Source organism: Nothobranchius furzeri, chromosome 11, assembly GCF_043380555.1.
Source record: "Nothobranchius furzeri strain GRZ-AD chromosome 11, NfurGRZ-RIMD1, whole genome shotgun sequence".
In the NCBI taxonomy this organism is placed as follows: Eukaryota; Metazoa; Chordata; class Actinopteri; order Cyprinodontiformes; family Nothobranchiidae; genus Nothobranchius; species Nothobranchius furzeri.
The window spans coordinates 72,510,460-72,531,932 of record NC_091751.1 but is presented as its reverse complement, the minus strand read 5'-3'; the positions used below and the strand labels follow the sequence as shown (position 1 = coordinate 72,531,932).

General features: G+C 45.9%; 1 protein-coding gene across 2 annotated transcripts; it reads left to right on the top strand.

The window, feature by feature from the left end:
- The first annotated feature begins 2,287 nt into the window (after window positions 1-2,287).
- On the top strand, window positions 2,288-20,869 carry nr2f6a (nuclear receptor subfamily 2, group F, member 6a). Of its 2 annotated transcripts, none has more exons than XM_054737240.2 (5): window positions 2,288-3,514; window positions 8,718-8,812; window positions 15,588-15,919; window positions 15,988-16,234; window positions 19,170-20,869. In XM_054737240.2, exons 1-5 carry the CDS (start codon window positions 3,246-3,248, stop codon window positions 19,442-19,444), a joined length of 1,218 nt encoding a protein of 405 aa, XP_054593215.1. In that variant the 5' UTR covers window positions 2,288-3,245; the 3' UTR covers window positions 19,445-20,869. The 2 variants fall into 2 exon arrangements, with proteins under 2 accessions (XP_054593215.1, XP_015798164.2); XM_015942678.3 differs by having other exon boundaries at window positions 2,289-3,514; window positions 15,585-15,919.
- Window positions 20,870-21,473: the final 604 nt, after the last annotated feature.

Below are 21,473 nucleotides of genomic sequence, written 5' to 3'. Positions count from 1 at the left end.
TTTTATCTACTGTTATTTTGTTTTTTAATGTCAGTTAATTCAAGGACACCTCCTTTGTTCCATATATCAGTGTTATTTATGTGTCAAGACTGTCTCAGCTGCACTCATCTGGCAGAATAAAGGTCTGACTAACATGGATAAGAAACATGGTAACAGAACAAATGTATTAAAGACCTTGTTATTCATATGCACCTTCCCACAGCAGGTGTTTTGGGAACAACACCTGTTAAAGTGCGCCCCACCAAAAACAGTAATAATAATTCACCAGCCGACACTGATGGTAGGAGATTCCTTTACAGAAAGAATACAACAAACTATTTGCTCCACAGGCCAGGATCTGCTGTGCAGGTTTTACCACGCTGCTGTTGCCAGTGTCTTTTCTATGCTTCAGTGTGTTTGGGGCTAGTGTTTGTAGGAAGTGCCACACACACACACACACACACACACACACACACACACACACACACACACACACACACACACACACACACACACACACCCCTCCTGAGGGGGCAGTGGCAGCAGCATATGGAAGTCCAGAACAGAAAGGCCAAGAAGACCGTTCGTCCCCACGACCATCAGACTTTTCATCACTGATGAGCTACGATGTGCTTCTACTCCTCAGTGTCTGGAGTCGGTGTGTTTAGGATGTTTGTTTGTGGTTTTTAGTGTAGTTTGTATTCTTCTGTTTTATCTGTTTGCATGTGGGAGTTATGTTGACATCAGAATTTTCCCTCACGGGATTAATAACGTATTTTCAATTTGCGGCTGACTGATATGGGTTTTTAAGGCCGATGCCGACTTTTAAAGAATTGTGTTGCCGATATCTAAACTCGATTATTAAGGTTGGTATATATATATATATATATATATATATATATATATATATATATAATGTTTTAACAGCACATTGGTTGTGAAAGGCACCTGAACACTCACTGTGTGCAGTATAAATTAAATAAGTCCATAAATCTCTTAATATTTGTTGAACTTCAGATATAAAATAAACTCTAAACATTAAAAAAGACCCGGCGTGTTGGGGTCCTTCCTTCAGTCTCGGAGAAGCAGTTGGCCACACAGACGCCTGTTTTTTTTTTCAATCGTCTTTTAAAAATAATTTTGGCCGATGTACAAGAAAATGAATATGTCAGTTGGCCTCTATTTTCTACTCTATTCTTAAGAAGCGGAGACTGTCTATGTACTGTTTATACATGTGGGCACCCCTTACATGTTCTGTCTCCTTCTAAAGGTGATCAGACCTTCTCAGGCATGCAGGATGCTTCAACAAGGAAAGCATCACCTGAATGCTCAGAGTGTGCTAGGGGCACCTATCTGGTGACCGCTAGCGTCCACATGCATTTGGAGCCTGGAGTTAAAGGGAAGTTGAGTCGGGTTCACCTTGCAGAGATTTCAACTGTCCACGTTAAAGTCATCACCCTGCCATGAAAACGACGCGTTAATAACACGAGCCCACTCACCCACCTCTCAGTACCTTATGGTGTTTTGGAAATGGGGACAGTTGCTTATTTAGAGATTATTTACAGTTCTCCAGATTGAGAACAGATTAGCAACCCAGTAATATGCTATCTCGTTTACAACCAGCTCTGTCACAACACAGGGAGAGATAAGTGCAGACGTGCTGCTCTCTACAGGGGTAAAGCCGCGGTTGGATTCAGTTATGCCATAAAAGTGGCCACCTTTAAATCGCTAACTGCTCTCGAGATAAGACGAGGTCCATATATTGAACCTTTTAGGGAATCCAAACACTCTCAGCCATCCTACTCCCAGTGCGCTGCACCTTTAGACTCGTCTCTTATCTCTTATCCAGGGTTGCTGTGCATCTGACCCTGAGCTTGTTCCTGTTTCCTTGGCGGGGAGAGGGGTGTGGATGTCAGGTTGACCTCCAGCACAATCCCCACACGCTGCACAGGCAGAGGCCCTTAGGAATACCAGCTGTGGCCATGACGTGGGAACGCTGAAGTTTCAACACGGCGCAGCGAGAGAAGATGCTAATTACATTCAACAGATGCTGATTTTCCCAGCTGCTTAATTAGCCACGTTGTAGTATTTACCTAAAAGACTTGAAGAGACAAAAGTCGCTTTGTGTTTGTGGTGAGATTCCCTCAGCATTCTTCTGTGTGTGTGTGTGTGTGTGTGTGTGTGTGTGTGTGTGTGTGTTTGCCCACTGAGCCCACTCTCTTTTGCTCTTTGACTCTAATGTCCATATAAGGCAGCCAGCGCCATGGCAACCACAGCGCTTGAATAGCAGTGCCAAATCCCTTGGAGCACGCGCGCGCACACGCACAGCCCCTCCCCCACGGTTCTGAAGCGGTCTCCTTACAGATTAAAGGAGGTGTTCGAGAGTAAAAGAGAGGTTAATGATAATAAAATAGGCTGAAGTGTGTTCGATCCACTTCAGAACTATTTAACGTGGAGCCCTGGGAGGGCAGCGCGGAGGAGCTCACCCCTCTCCCCCTCCCGTGCTGCACGCACGGTCGGTCCGGCCATTAGCTCTCGGTGGACAGGCACCAACAAAAGGCTGACGGAGGCAGATTAGTTCCCGGAGAGCGCCCAACTGGATCACCTCCTGTCTCTCGTTTAGCTTTCGGTGGGGAAACCGACCAGCCGAACCGAACCAAGGCTGTGTGGATCTGCTCGGATGTTCTGGACCCGAAGCACCGGCACCGCCGCAGCCTGTGCAACCCAAAGGGACCGGTCTCCGTGGGGGGAGCGTTTGTTTTTATTGTTTGGTTTGTGAGCGGGTTCCTCCGGTGAGGGGCGGGCGGATCGCATCCCGTCCGGCATGTGCCGAGGGGAGCTACGCGGAGGTCCTTTTTCAGCCATTACTGTTGCTACAGAAACGGCTAGCTAGCTGTTCAGTCGGAATGTGTTCCTGTCCTGCTGGCTGGAGAGGCTCGTTCATCTGACGGGACTGTGTTCTGCTAAAGGTCAAAGTGTGAACTGGACCGGACCGGTGGTTCCGTAGACCGAACAAGCTACGAGCTGGCAGAAGGAAGCAACGGCGACGTAAGACGGGGATGTGAAAAGTTTCCACGCTGAACTCCGTTTGCAGGTCAGAGGGGAGTAGGCTGCGGTTCCTGGTGACATTTTTTAGCTCAACACCTATTAGAACCAACTAGTCCACACACGAGCTGCTCCGGGAGCTTTTTATGTGACCCTCTGACAGCGACCAGAGCTGCTGGCGGCCTGCCCCCTCCTCTCTGCGGTGGTTCGGTAACCGAGCGATGGCCATGGTGAGTGGGGGCTGGGGAGATCCCAACGGGGGCACCAATGGGTTGGGGGACAAGAGCTACCTGAGGGGGGAGGAAGAGGACGAATCTCCCCAGGCGGGGGGCAGCGACATGGAGGCCGGGGACGAGGACAAGGCCTGCGTGGTGGACTGCGTGGTGTGCGGGGACAAGTCCAGCGGGAAACATTACGGCGTGTTCACCTGCGAAGGCTGCAAGAGCTTCTTCAAGCGGAGCGTCAGACGCAACCTGAGCTACACGTGCAGGTGACCGATGCATCATGGGAGTTGTATTGTTTAGCACCTGTGTGCTTAGACAGGGCTCTGGAACCAGAGTACTGCTGATGGTTGTTTTAGCCGCGCTACATTTAAAATGCACCGAGTCACGTGACTGCTTTCTGTTAGCCTAGTTAGAATAGTAAAAAGTAGAGATGTACTAACTAATCAACAGATCTCAACGAGGCGTGGCTATCGCTCTCTGTTAGATGACGTCGTTTCGGGTGTTACATGCTTTTGCACCTACGTCACCTAATCACGTGGGTCCACCATATTGGTTGGCAAAAGCATGTAAACAGTGAGCATCAGAAGTACTAAACAAAGGGAAAATATAGCCTGAAATGGCTGTTGTTGTTGTTTTTGTTGTTTAGCATTTCTTCTACTAGTTCAAGCTCAGTTCAGTCATCAGAAGAAGTAGCACACCTGTAGGTGGGGATCATACAGTGGTGTTTACAAAAGTTAAGTGTTGTTAACTAGCTTACCAACGTTAGCTTTAAGTGTTGTTAACTAGCTTACCAACGTTAGCTTAAGTCCTCTCTGCCGCTGTTACCCGATGTAAACAAGTTGCCGACTTTGCCAAAACTCACCCGCTGGCTTTATGACATTATGTTGTAAACATAGTTTCACTTTAGGTCGAAGCAGGTTTTTCTAAAAGTTTTTGTTGCTGCTGGTAACACCGGCTTCAGCCGCTGCTCTCTCCAGGATGAGACTAGATATCCCAACGGTCACACTCGTACTACAGTGTTTCCCCCATCAACATTAATATTAGGTTTCCCCTAGGAATGTTTCCAGGTGTGGTGGGGGGTGGGGGTGGGGGGTTATGACACGTCTCACCTTTATGTTAATACGGTTTTATTTGATGCACTCCACTTTGAACTGCACCAATCCAGCAACTGCTGCATTTGAATAACTAGTATTAAAGGTGAATACACCAATATTTGCACAAGAATAATTTTTGTTTTAAACTCTCAGTGACACACTTTGGGGGGGGGGGGGGGGGGGGGGTGTTGGTATTTAATTTTTCTTGGCGTCTGGAAAACATCTCCTTCTGCCCCCTTTATTTTGGTCTAAGACCATTACCGGGCTGGCCCTGTTAAACACCTTCTACACCTCTGATTAGTAGACTTAATGAAGTATTTTTAAACATCTTAGGTGTGTTCTTGCTGTGTCTTTGTAAATCCATGCTTTCGTTATTTTTTAAACACAGGAACAGTTTTGTTTACCTGTTTGTAGCTACGGTTTCGCCGACAGCTGCCGGCTTCTTCAGCCTGAAGAAGCCGGCAGCTGTCGGCGAAACCGTAGCTACAAACAGGTAAACAAAACTGTTTCTGTGTTTAAAAAAGAACGAAAGCATGGAAGTATTTTTAAGCCAGTATAAAAATGACTGAAACACAAATTTACATATTTGGCATTACTGACCAATATCTTTGATTTAATTTATTTGTTAAGAACATCAAGATGCATTACAGTGGACATTATAATAAAGTACATGTTTCTAGTGCAGAGAGGAGACAACCCATAGAAGCACTGATTTGATCTCATTTCAGAGAAAAATAGAACAGGTCAGATGCACCTAATAAATAAAATTACTAACATAAACTCAGGAATCTGTTTCTTTGCTTCACTGTTCTGGTGCTGAAAATATCACTAATGCGGATCAGATACACAGATGGATGCACCTCTTATTTATTATTTGGACATTAGTGGGTGTGGCTTACATCAATACATTATTTTAAATCTGAAATTGATATGGATTGACCAGAAGTTGATATGTGTATTGTTTATTTGAAAACTATTTACAGAGCAGCCTCAGAACTGAGATGAAATATGTTTGATCACAATAGTAAAGGAACTATTACAGAACAAGTTTTTCAGTAAAATCAGAACATTAATGTTTAAGTGCATGAATTATTACATCTGACCTCATGCAGTAGGAAATATGAAATACTACAACCATTTTATTTTAGTTTGATGAAACAGATTTTTTCCTAACGTTGTTTTCCCACACACAGTTAAACAAAACAATGTTGACTGAGGTGTGTGTGTGTGTGAGAGAGAGAGAGAGAGAGAGAGTTAAAATAAAATAATAAATAAATAAAAACCCGACTGGAGCGGAGGCAGTGACTGACGCAGCACGAGCCGTTTTCAGCTCTGTCTTGTCAAATGCACCACGTACGTTAGCTACGAAAACAGTAACTTTAAATATTAAACCGAAAAAGAGGCGAGGTGAAGAAAACCTTGGGAGTTCTGTAGAAACGTGAGGAACAGTGAAGCAAGCACAGAGAGATCTGTTACTGTGTGTGTGTGTGTGTGTGTGTGTGTGCGTGTGCGTGGGCGTGTGCGTGTGCGTGTGTGTGTGTGGGCGTGGGCGTGGGCCGGACGGACAGAGCTCCCAGCTGCAGAGTTTTGTGTGTAGGGAGGGGCGGGCGCTCCATGTCACTGGCCAATCACAAGGCGTGAAGACAGTCCGTTACCCAATGAGGATTTTCCTTCAGTACGATTACAGATATTTACGAGTTTTACTCGTTTCATGCTCGTATTCGTCAAAAATGCTTTATCCGTACCGGATACTCGTCTGAAACGATGAGTGTCCGGCTCATGCCTGTTTGTAACCACCCTGCCCTGCCTCCTCCTCCCTGCTGCCTACCGGCTGTGATCACAAGCAACAACAGAGTAGTTCCCGCTGCTTCTTCGGGAAATGTCGCAAAAAAAAATCAATAAAACTTTTGATCTTGTAGGCGTGGCGCTGGGATTTCAGCCGTGGCGAGCCGCCATGGTTACGCCTATGTAAGGGAAACACTGTACTAAACAAACAACGTCATTTTAACCAGTGTTGGGAACGTTACTTTAAAAAAGTAATTAGTTATAGTTACTGATTACTTTGTCAAAAAAGTAACTCAGTTACTAACTGAGTTACAAGATCATAAAAGTAACTAATTACCAACAAAAGTAACTACTTAGTTACTTTTTTCATTAAAGCATGCAAGAATTACTACAATAGTAAAATATAAATGACTAATGACTGGAACATAATAAAATGCATGTCCAAATGTTTTTTATTAACCTGAATAATTTAAACAAATACGCACTTAACAGGAGGAACTACTAATAGGAACATTACACTAATCTAGACTATTAAAAGGTCACTGTGTGATATTTAACAAGACCCCAATCAGCTAACATTTAAAACACCTGTAAAGGTTCCCGAGCCTTTAAATGGTCTCTCAGTCTAGTTAAATTACAGAAATGAATGTAATTTTGCACAGTATTCTAATTTTTCCAGCTTCACATAATTGTGTGTTTTTAGCAGCATTTCTGTTGCTGCTAATCTAGTAACGGTTAAATAAATAAAAACCTTTAAAATGACACTAGAAGAGGCACAAGCCTGATGGAGGACTTACATTTACTAACGTGGGTCAGACCCAACCACAGAAGAGCTGAAGCTGGGTGGTGAACACACACAGGTAGTTCTGATAACACCTGAGCTCCATGACGTCTGAGACTGATGCATCAGTGTTACAGCGAGACTGAAGACATGATCAGAAACAGGTTACAGCTGGATGATCTAGGAAGGCAGAAGATCAGGATGTCTGAGCGGTGAACAGGTGAGCGGACCTTCAGGACGTCCCGCTGTCACGCTAAGGGCACGGCTGCAGACCCGCAGATTCGCTGCTGCAGCCACAAATCTGCGGGTCTGCAGCCGTAGACTATTCATCACGTCTTCCTCGTTCTTCACGGGCCGTGATGCTCTTAAACATCTGCCTCTTTAGCTCCTGATCAGCTGATGATGACAGCTTCAACACACCGCGCTGCTTCACGCACGCATTTTCTTACCAGTAACAGGAACAACGTTTTGATAAAAGAAGCGGGTAATTAATTAGTTTGCTCGTTACGGAAAGAAAGATGTTTTATTAACGCGGTTATTTTAAACGGAGTTATTCCCGTTGTGTCTACAGAATGCAGTGACTGAGACCGTGAGGGTCTCCGCCCACCCGGCCAATCATCATCGTGTTTGTAAGTGCGTTACCGACACCTCTCTCTCCCTGGCTGCAGCTGAAGTGTGACGGTCGGAAATTCTCACGCTGCTGCTCAACGTTCGGCAAGCACATAGTAACGCACAACCTTCCGTCCCCAGTAACGGTAACGGCGTTGCAACGGCGGGAAAAGTAATTAATTAGATTATTCCGTTACCTAAATAAGAACGCCGTTAGAAACGCCGTTATACTTAAACGGCGTTACTCCCAACACTGATTTTAACACACGCAAGCCTACATTGGAGCAATAATACTGTAAATAATTACCCGGCATTTCACTACAGTGACGGTACCGCGTGTCCTCCATGGTGATATACCCACCCATCCAAAACACATCACATTTGTCCATGTCCCTGTCTTCCTGATGAAATACAACAAGTTGCTGACATCGCCAGAATTCACCCCGCTGGAGTTATAACAGTGTGTGGTAAAAGCAACTCACTTTACAGTGGAGCCGATATGTTTCATTTCACTACAGTGGGCGTCATCCGTGGTCTTCCATCCATTGGGAGTATCCATATAAACACATCGCATGTATTCCTGCCTCTCATGAAATACATGAATGTTCGTCTTACCTGATATCACGTGTTCGCTGCAAGTCCAAAGAGCTTTGAGGGCTGCTAGTCCGTTTGATTGCTGCAGCTTACAGTATATCCGTCCTCAGTCCATCAGTTATTTAGAAAAAAGACAACAGTTGACTGTACGCTTGGCAAGGCAGCTTTGTTTGTGTAGCACGTTTCAGACACAAAGGCCGTTCGACGTGCTTTACAGAAGCAAGGACAGCAAACAAAGAAATGCAGACGTAAACTTCAGGTTTAACCAACAGATAAAAGGCATAGACATAAGGGTAGCAGTCAGTGCAGCGTAGCAAACATTTATTCAAATGCTGATGAATACATGAAGGTTTTTCATTTGGATTTAAAAGTTACTAGAGTTGGCACATTTGAGGTCATCAGGATGCTGATTCACCCACTTCCTGTTTGAAAAATGCTGAACGTGAACTTCAGTTAGAAAATGTGTGGAAATGTTTTCTGTGTAGAAATATGATAAATAGGGTTTAACATCGCCCAATCAGAGAGAAGAAAGGTAAATCAGAGCGGTTTCTCTATCATAGATGGTTGTGATGGATGCCGACTCATCTGCTGTGTTTGTATCCTCAGGTCCAACAGGGAGTGTCAGATCGATCAGCACCACAGGAACCAGTGTCAGTACTGCCGTCTGAAGAAGTGTTTCCATGTGGGCATGCGTAAAGAGGGTATGTGTGCCATCCTCAACGTCCTGCTTGCACCGGGTATCCGCGGGTCCTTAAACAGTCTTAAATTAGCTTTTCCAAATTTAAGGCCTTAAAAATCCTTAAAAACGACAAATAATCCTTAAAAACAGTCTCCAAAGGTGTTAAATGACCAAAAACCCAATGAACAAGATTATTTTATTTCTATAAAAATTTCGTGAATTTCTAGTTAGTGTTCAGCATTTTTTGTGTACGACATGGCGTAAGCGGAACCGCACACATTCAGTGAAAGGGGGCTATTTTTAGATGAGCACATTAGCTGGTTAAGCTAGTGGGAGCTTGCGCCATGGGGAAGTGCAAGTTTAATGGTAACTGGATGGCTAATCCCACGTTCGCGACGTTCCAGGCAACAGCTGGAAATCATAGTTTAAATTTAATTTAAAAAATAACTGGTCAAAGTGGCCTTAAAAAGGTCTTAAAAAGGTCTTAAATTTGGCTCCCATAAACCTGCAGATACCCTGTTGCATGTCCGTAGGCTCAGGCTAGGCTCTAGAGCACCTGTGTCTGCGCCGTAAGCCTCCCACCTGTTGGCTCCATCAGGAAGAGCCCAATATGTGGAGTTCATGTTGGGCGGAGCTCAGGTCAGTGTCCCCCCCCACCCCCCACCCACCACCACCACCACTGCAACAACACAGTCCGATTGTCTTTTAAACCAACAAAAAGATCAGTGGCATGTTTGTTTGGTTTGTTTTTCCTCATAATCAACATGCAAAGCAAGCTAATGCGTCTCTGTGGAGACCCCCCTCCCCACCCCACAAGGTCAAAGGTCAGCATGCCTGTCCATCCAGCATGAATGAAAATCCCCAAATGGGCCAGTTGTAGCTAGGAGTGCACCCCTAGTAAATGTTAGAGCACATCATTGCTATAGATCATCATTGTGAGTTGTACTCTCAGGTGGGATGGCCTGCCTTGACCGTCAGGAGGAAATCGCACCTTCACACATTTATATACAAGGCTACCCTAACCCCACATAACCCTCTTCGGCTGATAGATCATCTGTTGCTATCGGACTCATCTGTACGTACTGACCTAGGAGAGCCGGCCTTTGTCCATCAGCACCATCGACTTGGAAAGAGTTGCAGATAAAATGGAAGCTGACCGCTTGTTTGGCTGAGTGTTTTTAAATCTAAATGAAGAAATCTCCACAGCACCTCACTGATGTGTACTGTTTTACTTAGTTTTATACATTTACTTGTTCTCTATGGTTTAATTGTATATTCATGCGACGTTTGCTGGGTAAATAAAGGTTAAAGAACAGGTCAAGCATGCCTCAGAGTCCTTCTCCACCCACGTATCAATTATGAAAAATGCATCATTAGTAGGCGTTGCCTGACGGACAGAGAGGGCGGAGCCACAGCAGTGTCGAAGATGGTTGGGTAACGAGACGAAGCTAGCTCCCTTCACTCTGAGCAGTCTGGAGGACGTTTCTCCCCCTCCTTACCCAGACACTCGAGAAGAAAGGAACCAAGTCTATTTGGAGGAGACGAGCGGACCTGAGCCTTAATGTTTTGAGCTTGTGAGTTGCCTGAAACTACAGGAACCGACCCAACAGAACCAGCTCTGAATGGTAAGTAGCAGTTAGCCATAGCATTAGATTAGCTGCAGGGTTTGGCTCCACGGCCCTAGAGAGCTAGTATTCAGCATGTTTTAGAGGTTTATCTGCTTCAACACACCTGGTTTTAATCAGCAACAAATAGCTGAGCTGCTTAACAGCTAATCTAACCTGTTAAAGCAGGAAAATCCACTGAAACATGCTGGATAGCAGCTCTCCTGGAGCCCTGGGCTCAAGTTACAGTCTGCTGCATAGAAAGTTTTGAAAATACCCCATGAGAAAATTATTCTGTAATGTGTTCAGCCCACTTAAACTGCCCTGATTTCATTATTTATTTACTGATAACAGCTGTTCTTGGTTGCAGGTGATCCTCTGGTGTCTGCAGGTGGTCTCTGCTGGTGTCGTCAGGATCAGAAGCTTCCAGAAGAATGTGCCTTTCAATGCCTCTTTCCCCCTTATTTGTTATATTAATTAAATAAATCTCAATTTATATATTTCCTGTTTTTGTTCATGTCCATAAATACTTAAACATGCTTGAAATTAAAACGAGCTTTTAACAGTGAGGTGCTAGTTTAGTTCATCACAATAGAGCTAGTTAAACATGCGACAATGTGATAATTCAATTAATGTAATTTATAAATATCCATTAAAATATCAAAACTGGAATCAAAATGAGATATTTGGCATTACAAAAAACTTGTCAAACACAATATTTATTATAATAATTGTAGGCAGACAGGAGACAGAGCTGATGGAGGTTCTCAGTCATCGAAGGATGGCTGAAGGCTTTCCAGGAACAGGAGATGTGGTGTTGTCTCTTCTCTCTCTATTCTGCCAGATGAGCTGATAGGTTACAGGTGTGTGAGGACATCCTCATGCTGTCATAACCAGATGACAGGAGTTATCAGGTGATCAGCCAGGCTAATGATGAGATGCAGAAAGACAACAAATTCAGGACAGTGTACAGTAATAACAATAATACGTGGTGTTGCTCACCTTATGTGCTCTTATAGAGTATTAACGTGTGCCTGCCTCATGGTGTAGCGTCCATACTTTGCTGAGTGTCCTGCAATAATGCAGGTTATTAGTTAATTTACTTTTGATAGCAAAAACAAAATATTTAATTTACATGTTGTTTACCAGATGAATCAGCTCACACATCACCAAGTGCCACAGGACCAGAATCAGTAGCCTCCTTCATGATGTAATCTAGCTCCACGCTCGCAGCAGCAACACACATGAAGCAATAAGCTATGAAACAAAAACATAGTTAATGTTCAAACTCAAAGGCAGAGCAAGGATGGAGCTACAGGTTTTTCTGGTAGATCAGGAGGCCCTGAGGTAAAACTGGATGTTGGTGTGAGTCTGGGAAGCTACTCCTCTCCAGTGGTGACCAGCCAGGCTGAGATGTGAGAAAATAACAGATTAAAGAGTACAATATTATTATTTATAATATTGTTTACCTAGAACAGTTCACACAGCTTGTCCTGTCATTCAGATGGAAGCTGCTCAGAAGCTCTCCACCACACCTGGGTCTGCTCAGGAGTGTAGAAGCTGCTCTGGGTGCAATTCCCATCATGGTCCCAGTGTCAGACACACAGCTGCTGGGAGGCTGTGTGAAATATAAAGAAACAGCAAATATATGTACAGTTGTTTTTAAGAGCAGCAACACACGTGTAACAATAAGCTAAAATAATGACATCATGTTAAAACTAGAAGGTAAAGAAAGACAGATGGTTAAATAATTCACCTGCAAGGCTCTAGCCTGGACCGGTGCAGGCTGGAGGAGGACCACTTCCGTCTTGGGCAGATTTAGCCTGAAAAATATAATAACTATAGTAACTTAGATCGTGTACAAAACAAACTAATATATGTGCTTTATAACACGGCTGGTGAGTGATCTGATGGCTCTCTGAGCTAACTCAGGGTCCAGAATCAGACAGGTTCTAATGAGAACCGGGCTCAGCACCAGTTCAGAACCGGGTCAGCTTTTTAGCAGAAGGAGGAGCTGCTCGTCAGTGTCCCTCCTGCTCTGCATCAGCGCTGATATTACTAACTGGCACAAAAACTCAACCCGAACCAGTCTGTGACATTATCTCTCCCTCACACACACACACACACCACTCGCTTCGAGCCTGCGGCAGTGTGGACTGATTGTCTAAATTACGTGAACCACGTCCACGTCTCTCTTATTTTGTAATTATAAATATAGCAATTATAGCTGCAACAGTACAGGTAGAGAACAATCTTTAGAAGCTGTTTAAAGTAATTATTTAGCTAACTCACCTCAGATTGGGCCCAAAATCTCCTCTTTGGGGAAGCGGCAGTCGGCGGGATCTGGCTAATTACTGGCACGGCTTGGACTAATTTATGAAATACTCTTCAAACCAGCATGACCGGTTCAAACTCCATCAAGTTGGTGAAAGAGTCACATGTAAAAGACACTTAACTACAATATTAACAGCCAAGCTACTGGAACTAAATGATTTTAATACTAGAAGTTTTGCTGGGACTCTGACTCAGTGCTAATGCTAGCTACAGCACAGCCCACTCACGAGCCCCGACTGCTACAAGGCTGGCTGAGACCGCGGTGCTTTTATAACCTACAGCCACAGAGCTGCTACGTAGTACTTTTCTGAAATACGTAGCATTGTTCTCGTTAGCCACTGGCTAAAACCGACTCATAATAAACGTGTTCGATACTTTTGAGCTGAAGAGGGCGCTAGACTGACGTTTGTAGACCGAATTTAGAGTTATCAAAGAAAACGCATCAAAATGCAAAAATAATAACTACACACGTCTACAACACTATTAGACACTCATTTATACAGGTGCTGGCCAGTAAATTAGAATATCATCAAAAGGTTGAAAATATTTCAGTAATTCCATTCAAAACGTGAAACTTGTACATTATATTCATGCAATGCACACAGACCAATGTATTTCCAATGTTCATTACATTTAAATTTGATATTCATAAGTGACAACTAATGAAAACTCCAAATTTGGTATCTCAAAAAATTAGAATATTCTGAAAAGGCTGAATATAGAAGACACCTGCTGCCACTCTAATCAGCTGATTTACTCAAAACACCTGCAAAGGCCTTTAAAAGGTCCCTCAGTCTTGTTTTGAAGGCACCACAATCATGGGGAAGACTTCTGACTTAACAGCTGTCCAAAAGACAATCATTGACACCTTGCACAAGGAGGGCAAGACACAAAAGGTGATTGCTAAAGAAGCTGGCTGTTCGCAGAGCTCTGTGTCCAAGCACATTAACAGACAGGCGAAGGGACGGAAAAAATGTGGTAGAAAAAAGTGTACAAGCTCTAGGGATAACCGCACCCTGCAGAGAATTGTGACGACAAACCCATTCAAAAATGTGGGGGAGATCCACAAAGAGTGGACTGCAGCTGGAGTCAGCGCTTCAAGAACCACCACGAGGAGACTCATGAAAGACATGGGATTCAGGTGTCGCATTCCGTGTGTCAAGCCACTCCTGAACAAGAAACAGCGCAAGAAGCGTCTCGCCTGGGCCAAGGACAAAAAGGACTGGACTGATGCTGAGTGGTCCAAAGTTATGTTTTCTGATGTAAGCAAGTTCTGCATTTCCTTTGGAAATCAAGGACCCAGAGTCTGGAGGAAGAGCGGAGAAGCACAGAATCCACGTTGCATGAGGTCCAGTGTAAAGTTTCCACCGTCAGTGATGGTGTGGGGTGCCATGTCATCTGCCGGTGTTGGCCCACTCTGTTTCCTGAGGTCCAGGGTCAATGCAGCCGTCTACCAGGAAGTTTTAGAGCACTTCATGCTTCCTGCTGCTGACCAACTTTATGGGGATGCAGACTTCACCTTTCAACAGGACTTGGCACCTGCACACAGTGCCAAAACCACCAGCACCTGGTTCAAGGACCATGGTATCCCTGTCCTTGATTGGCCAGCAAACTCGCCTGACCTTAACCCCATAGAAAATCTATGGGGTATTGTGAAGCGGAGGATGCAATACGCTAGACCCAACAATGCAGAGGAGCTGAAGACGACTATCAGAGCAACCTGGGCTCTCATAACACCTGAGCAGTGCCACAGACTGATCGAGTCCATGCCACGCCGCATTACTGCAGTTATTGAGGCAAAAGGAGCCCCGACTAAGTATTGAGTGCTATACATGCACATTCTTTTCATGTTCATTCTTTTCAGTTGGCCAACATTAGAGAAACAAACATTTTTTCATTGGCCTTTAGAATATTCTAATTTTCTGAGATACCAGATTTGATGTTTTCATTGGTTGTCACCTATAAATATCAAAATTAAACGTAATAAACATCGGAAATACATTGGTCTGTGTGCATTGCATGAATATAATGTACAAGTTTCACGTTTTGAATGGAATTACTGAAATATTTTCAACCTTTTGATGATATTCTAATTTACTGGCCAGCACCTGTACTTGTTATCAGCTAAAATAAGTTGATTTTGATGTGACTTGCTCTTTAAATGACAAGTGTGTCAAAACAGGTACAAATGAACCTAACCCTAACCCAGTATCCAGCACGTTTTAGTGGTTTCTCTGCTCCAACACACTTAATTCAGTGGCTGAATCACCTGCAGCAGCTCATCAGGCTCTGCAGAAGCCTGTTGATCACCTGCTGATTGAAATCAGGTGTGTTGAAACAGCGTTAAAACCAAAACATGCTGGACACCGGCCCTCCAGGACCGGGATTGGGCACCCCTGGCCCAAAGGAACAAATACGATTTAGTGGTTCTGCTAAATGAGTTCATTTGTAGTTGAGAACATCACCTCCTGTCCGGTTGGAACTGGTGTCGTTTCATGAGGATTCATGTTGGTTGTATCGATGAAAGGAAGGTGAAACATTGACCTAATCTGCATTTAGTCGAGACTAAATCGGTATCGACAAGTCAGGTTTTCCTTCAGATCGGTGATCAGCAGAAACTGCAACTACCCCTAGGTGTAGCTAATCCTATCTCAGGTGTTCCAGGACCTGCTGGATGTTTGTGAAGACCTCAGCAGCTGCTTCTTAGTAAGGAGCTCCCTGATTGGCTCAGGCCTGCGTTCTGACCTCTGACCTCTCCAGTAATGATGTAATCGTTTTAACTCTTCTTTCCTTGTGCTTTCCCTCCCCTCCCCTCACTCACCACACCTCCCCCCTGGTCCCCCAACCAAACTACAGCAGTTCAACGCGGTCGGATCCCCCCCCAGCCCAGCCTCAGCCCTTCCATTACTCCCATAGGTGGTGTCAGCGGCCTTGGAGGAGGTGAGTTCTACACCAACAACAATGGAGGAAGGGGCGGTGACGGTCAGCCAGTGTCGGAGCTCATTTCCCAGCTGCTGCGAGCCGAGCCGTATCCCAACAGCCGATATGGACACCAGTACAACCAGCAGGCTGGTCCAGACAACGCCATGGGAATAGATAACATCTGTGAACTAGCTGCACGGCTGCTCTTCAGCACTGTGGAGTGGGCCAGAAACATCCCGTATTTCCCCGAGCTGCCCGTCTCGGACCAGGTGAGCAGATGGCGTCACATGACCCATAATGAATGCAGGCAGCAGCAATGTCATCGTTGTCTCTACAGGTGGCGCTGCTGAGGCTGAGCTGGAGTGAGCTTTTCATCCTCAACGCGGCGCAGTCGTCCTTGCCTCTGCACATGGCGCCCCTGCTGGCTGCAGCTGGTTTCCACTCGTCCCCCATGTCTGCCGAGCGCGTGGTGTCCTTCATGGACCAGGTGAGGATGTTCCAGGACCAGGTGGACAAGCTGACCCGGCTTCAGGTGGACTCGGCTGAGTACAGCTGCCTCAAGGCCATCGCTCTGTTCTCCCCAGGTAACCTGCTGGTACCTGAACTGCCTCTGTACACCAGGGCTCTAGTGAGCTACTTTTACACGAGGAAAGAGCCACAGCCATACCATTTATTCACATTGGTGCTTTCTATGTTAAAACTGCAATGCAAACATTTAGTTGTACGTGAGTGATAGACATGTCTACAACAGGTCCTCACGCTAGCCCAAACATAACGCGCTGTCCGGTCCCTGACCCTGTCAACGTCTTTCTCATGAATGAACAAAAACCATAGAATGCCGTTTAATGTTCTTTAAGTGGCGTTTAATAGAAACCTTTCAAGTAATTGTTCTGATGAATTCTCCAAATAACGCCAAACAAATGTGATCATAAATGAATGAAGCTGAAGATAGTTTGAATGAAATACGAGCTAAATGTGATGAAAACACAAATAATCTGAACTGGAGTGAAAAAAGTAAAAAGACAAATAGCATTTCTTCCTGCTTTCCTGATTCTTTTGATCATTTTTAAGGGTTTTTGCTCCTGAAAGTGAAGTTTTGCTCACTACTGCGGGTAAAACGATGCTGTGCTGCATTTATTGTTGACAATAATGAGGGTGGAGGGTGGCGGCTGCTTTAAAACTCGTGTTTTATTACTAAAGCTGAAGCTGCCGAGGGAAATGTGGTGAAACTAAATCACAGGAGATGTCCAGAGTTTGGAGGCCTGTGCTCATCTTCATAAACAAACGGCATTTAAACTGTTATCGAGCCACTGCAGATGGGACGTTCCTGAAACCCGCTTTCATCAACACATCCGTGCGTATTTGGTACGTAGGCACGGGTTTACGCGTGGTGTGGTATTTACCCACTTGTAGCTGTGCGTAGGGATGTTCCTAAATGTAAGAAGATCTGAACTCGTGCGTACGAACAGCCTCTAGTGGTAGAACGCGGAACCGCAGCTCTGAATGTCTCAGTCATCCACTAACTCGATTTACCCAATAAATAATGACTTAGGTCTCATTATTGGAGCTAAAACCTATGAAGACACCCGTGCCCGACGGGAATCTGACATCATATCATAGCTGATCTGTTATTGGAGGATTTAACAGATGGTGCTCTCTGGAGGATCTCAAAGGAAATCCTTCTGCTTTACCGGGTTTTGGACCCTTTGTGGCGCCACAGACAAACCTCACCAATCCGATTCCACTTCACATTTTATTTTACAACTATGAGAACCCTCCAGAACCTCCTCGGCTCCATCGTCATAAACACCGCGTTGCCATGGCAACTAGACTGAGTGACAGCTTAAAGGATGCTCAGACAACATTTGTAAATGTTCTTAAAAAACCGAGTCTGGACCCCTCTCTCCATAGCAGCTTCAGACCCATCTCTAAACTTCCGTTCATCTCCAAGATCTTGGAAAAGGTTGTGGCTAAACAACTCACAGCTGCTCTTGATGAACATAACATCTATGATAGCTTCCAGTCAGGTTTTCGTAGAGCTCATTCTACTGAAACAGCTCTTCTTAGGGTCTCTAATGACCTTCTGACTCTCAGTGATGCAGGGGACTGGTTCTGGTCCTGCTGGACCTGACTGCAGCCTTTGACAATGGTATGAGTTATATGACTATAATAATGTGTTGAACTGTGATGTGAAGAAAGTCGTGAGTTGAACTGAAATTACAATTCCTTCTAGAAAAATCGTTCAGGCCAATCGGATCACAGAAAACGGATAAAATGCGTCCCTCGTTAACTACAAGTCCGGGTGGCTCGCTGGCTGCTTCCAGGCGAGGGACGCGTTGGACACCCAGGCTCTAAAAATCAAACCGCTTTGATATTTTCACCTCACGGGGTAAAAACTCACCGTGTGAGCTGCTGGCCGAGTGGCCAATCACAGCGCGTTGTCCGCTCACATGATTCCAGGATGTATTCAGGTGCAGCCCCCCCCCGTCATGTCAGAAACATGAACTAAACGGTACCGTGCTGTTTCCACCACCCTCCCGACGAAGGATCCAGGATCCGGGAGGCGGTTCTGTCAGACACATTCTGGGTCTCCAAGGTGCATCTCTGGGAGTAGAATGGCGAAAACTCCTTGCCTGGCCCTTCTTTCCAGCCACCGTACACACGTACACACACACACACACACACACACACGTACACACACACACACACACACACACACACACACACACGTACACACACACACACACACACACACACACACACACACACACACACACACACACACACACACACACAGGCGACGCCTAATCAACAGAACAAGTCCCAGAGTCATCATCACACACTAGTGAATTCATCTCCGCATGTGACCCTCCCCCATGGTGGGGCGCGGTGAGCTGCAGCTGTGGCTGCGCTCGGGAACTATCGGGTGGTCTAACCCCCGTCCAACGTCTTACAGCTGGGTGTGAAGCAGGGAGGCGTTGGGTCCATCTGTAAAGTCTTTGGTCTGACAAGTAGAAGCATTTCCTCCGATTCCAGCTCTGTCTGCGTTCTGTTTACTTTCTGACATGCAGACAGGGGCAGCCATCTTGGGGTCATGTGAGCAGAGAAGCCCCCCCCCCCCCCCCCCCCCCCGTGAGATGGACAATATCGAACCGGTTAAACTTTGACCTCGGCGTCTTGTGAGGCAGAACACACAGCCAGGTGTCTGCTGAGCTAAGTCGTTGGAGTCCGGTTGCTCTCGTGTGCAGCAGGCTTGTTGATTCAGAACTAAACATAACCGGCTGTAGCGCCACCCTCTGGTCTGGTGGTGTAACGGCAGACACCTAGTCTTGTGCGTGTTTCACTACACGGGTTGTGCACAAGTGGGGGCTAATCTCTAACAAAACTGGTCAGACAGGATTAAAGGACGTAAACATAGCTGAGAAGTTCCCATTGGGGTGTTCAGGTTCAAAGGTCACTGATGTTTTAGTCTCCGCTCATCACGACTCCTAATGTAGCCTCCCTCCTCCCTCCTCCCAGATGCCTGTGGCCTGACGGACCCGGTCCACGTGGAGTCTCTGCAGGAGAAGGCTCAGGTGGCTCTGACGGAGTATGAGCGGATGCAGTATCCGAGCCAGCCGCAGCGCTTCGGCCGGCTGCTGCTGCGCCTGCCCGCCCTGCGCGCCGTCCCTGCCAACCTCATCTCTCAGCTGTTTTTCATGCGCCTGGTAGGAAAGACCCCCATAGAGACGCTGATCCGAGACATGCAGCTCTCCGGAAGCTCCATCAGCTGGCCGTATGTGCCGGGACAGTAGCTCTGCACCGCTCCAGGTCTCCGACTGGGATTACTGACAACAAAGCCCCGCAGGACAGCTCCTGACTCATCACGACCCATCTGTTTGCTTGTCAAACCGCAGAGCCAGCTGGCTGTCATACATGTTGTACTGTAACCGCTTCATTCCCCTTGGAGAAACGGGCCTCTGGAGAAGACCGTTGCTAGGGTCAGGTTGGTGCCAACCCCTTTGTTTCAGGCCAGAAACAAGCTGGGCTCCAACATGGCCGCCACAGCCCAAAGACTGAAGACAGCAGCACCCCCGCTGCAGCGACACGCAGCAGACTAAAGCGTCCCGCTGAAGGAGCAGGCTCTTCCCACACGCCGCTGGGCTCCGGCGACTCCTTCAGACTCCCGCCACCACGACTGGAGCGTGAAAACGCCTCGGGCGCCATCGTTTATAAAACAACAGTTTGCTGCCTGTTTTTAATGTCGGCTCAGAGAAAGAAGCAGAAGGACTCCGACGGATCGAGATGAAAGTCACCAAAGTCACCTGTCCTCAGTCATCAACTAAGCAGCCAAACTGTCCTCTGCTGTTGTAGGAAAAGCCGAAGCACCAGACGGGACTAATACCTCACTAGACATCAGAATGCTTCAGTCTGAAACGAGCTGAACTCAGACCTCACCAGAACCGCCTTCTTTCTGACGACTGCCTTGTGACGGGGACACGCGTGGACGAGGAGCCCGCCACCAACTGCTCCTCAGAGTCCTTCTCAGTTTTAAATGTCTGCTTGTGAATCACTTTGTATTATCTGGACCCGTTTTTACCACATTTACGAGGCTGACGAGGAACTGGGTTCAATCATGGAGCACCAAACAGACCACGGGTCTTACAGCCAAGTCCCTCGTTTACATCTGTTTTACTGTTTCTGGAGAAGTCTCTTGCAAGTGCATAACTGTGTGTATATATCTGTATATGTAATGATGCCAACTTGGTTCTTTTGCATGTTTTTGGTCTCCTTTACGTTATAATTTAACATCATCTAACGTTGCTTTTCCTGCTAGATCCTGCGTATCTTCTCCTACACGTACTTACATGAAAATACCTCTGTGACCTGTTTAGATGAAAGACTGCAGCTAACTAGATGTGCACCCAGTCATCTCTAAAAAGCCCCACTGATACCAGAACCGACCAGACCGTGAGCTCATATGAGCGTTCCAGCAGCTGGTTTTACCAAATAAGTAACAAAGCTACGGTTAGGAGCACCACGGTGCTTCTGAACCAGGGAGGTGGGCCTCTACTCGGCGTTGGTGAGGAAGCATACAGACCTTTTTTAACTCGGTGGTTTTACGTGAACTTCCCGTGTACGGTGATGTTTTGAGAAGAATCCATGATGTCTGTCTGAACTTGAGAAAGTGTTGTAGTTTGATCTGTTTGAGGAATGCCAATTAAACACAGCAACATGTACCAGCCGCCGCGTGCTTGTGCTAGCCATCACGGCCTAACCCCGCCCACACTCACGTCAGGACTCGGCTGTTAATCTGTGAATTATAATCCTATAATTCTGGGTGGAAAAGCAACAATGTGTAGTTGCCAAATAATGAACCAGGCCTTTTGGCCTACGTACCTAATCTAGAGTAGCTGAGAGCACCTGGAAGCTATGTAAGCTAACGAAGTATCACATGTAGGTAGAAGTACAGATACTAGGGTGTAAAATGTATTGGGTCAAGCTCTTTACTAGAGTAAAGTACTGGTTTTAAAACGACTCGTATAAAAGTAAATGCCACGAGGACAAAGGCTTAAGCTGCACCGCCCCAGAAACCACCATGATGTTCATGTTGAGCGTGTGGAAGCTGCTGGCTCCAGCTGCTGGTGTGTTTACTGAGTACTCATGCACTTCAGAACGAAGCACACGAGTTGTTCAGGTGATCACTGATGACTGCAGAAAAGACTTGTCTCTTGCAGGTGCGCAGCTGCATGTTGAAGGTGTCGTGGGGATCTGGTAGGGTGCTTTTCCTGAACGTTTCTGAGCTTTGTGGTTGTCAGACAGGTTTGACCATTTCAGGTGCAA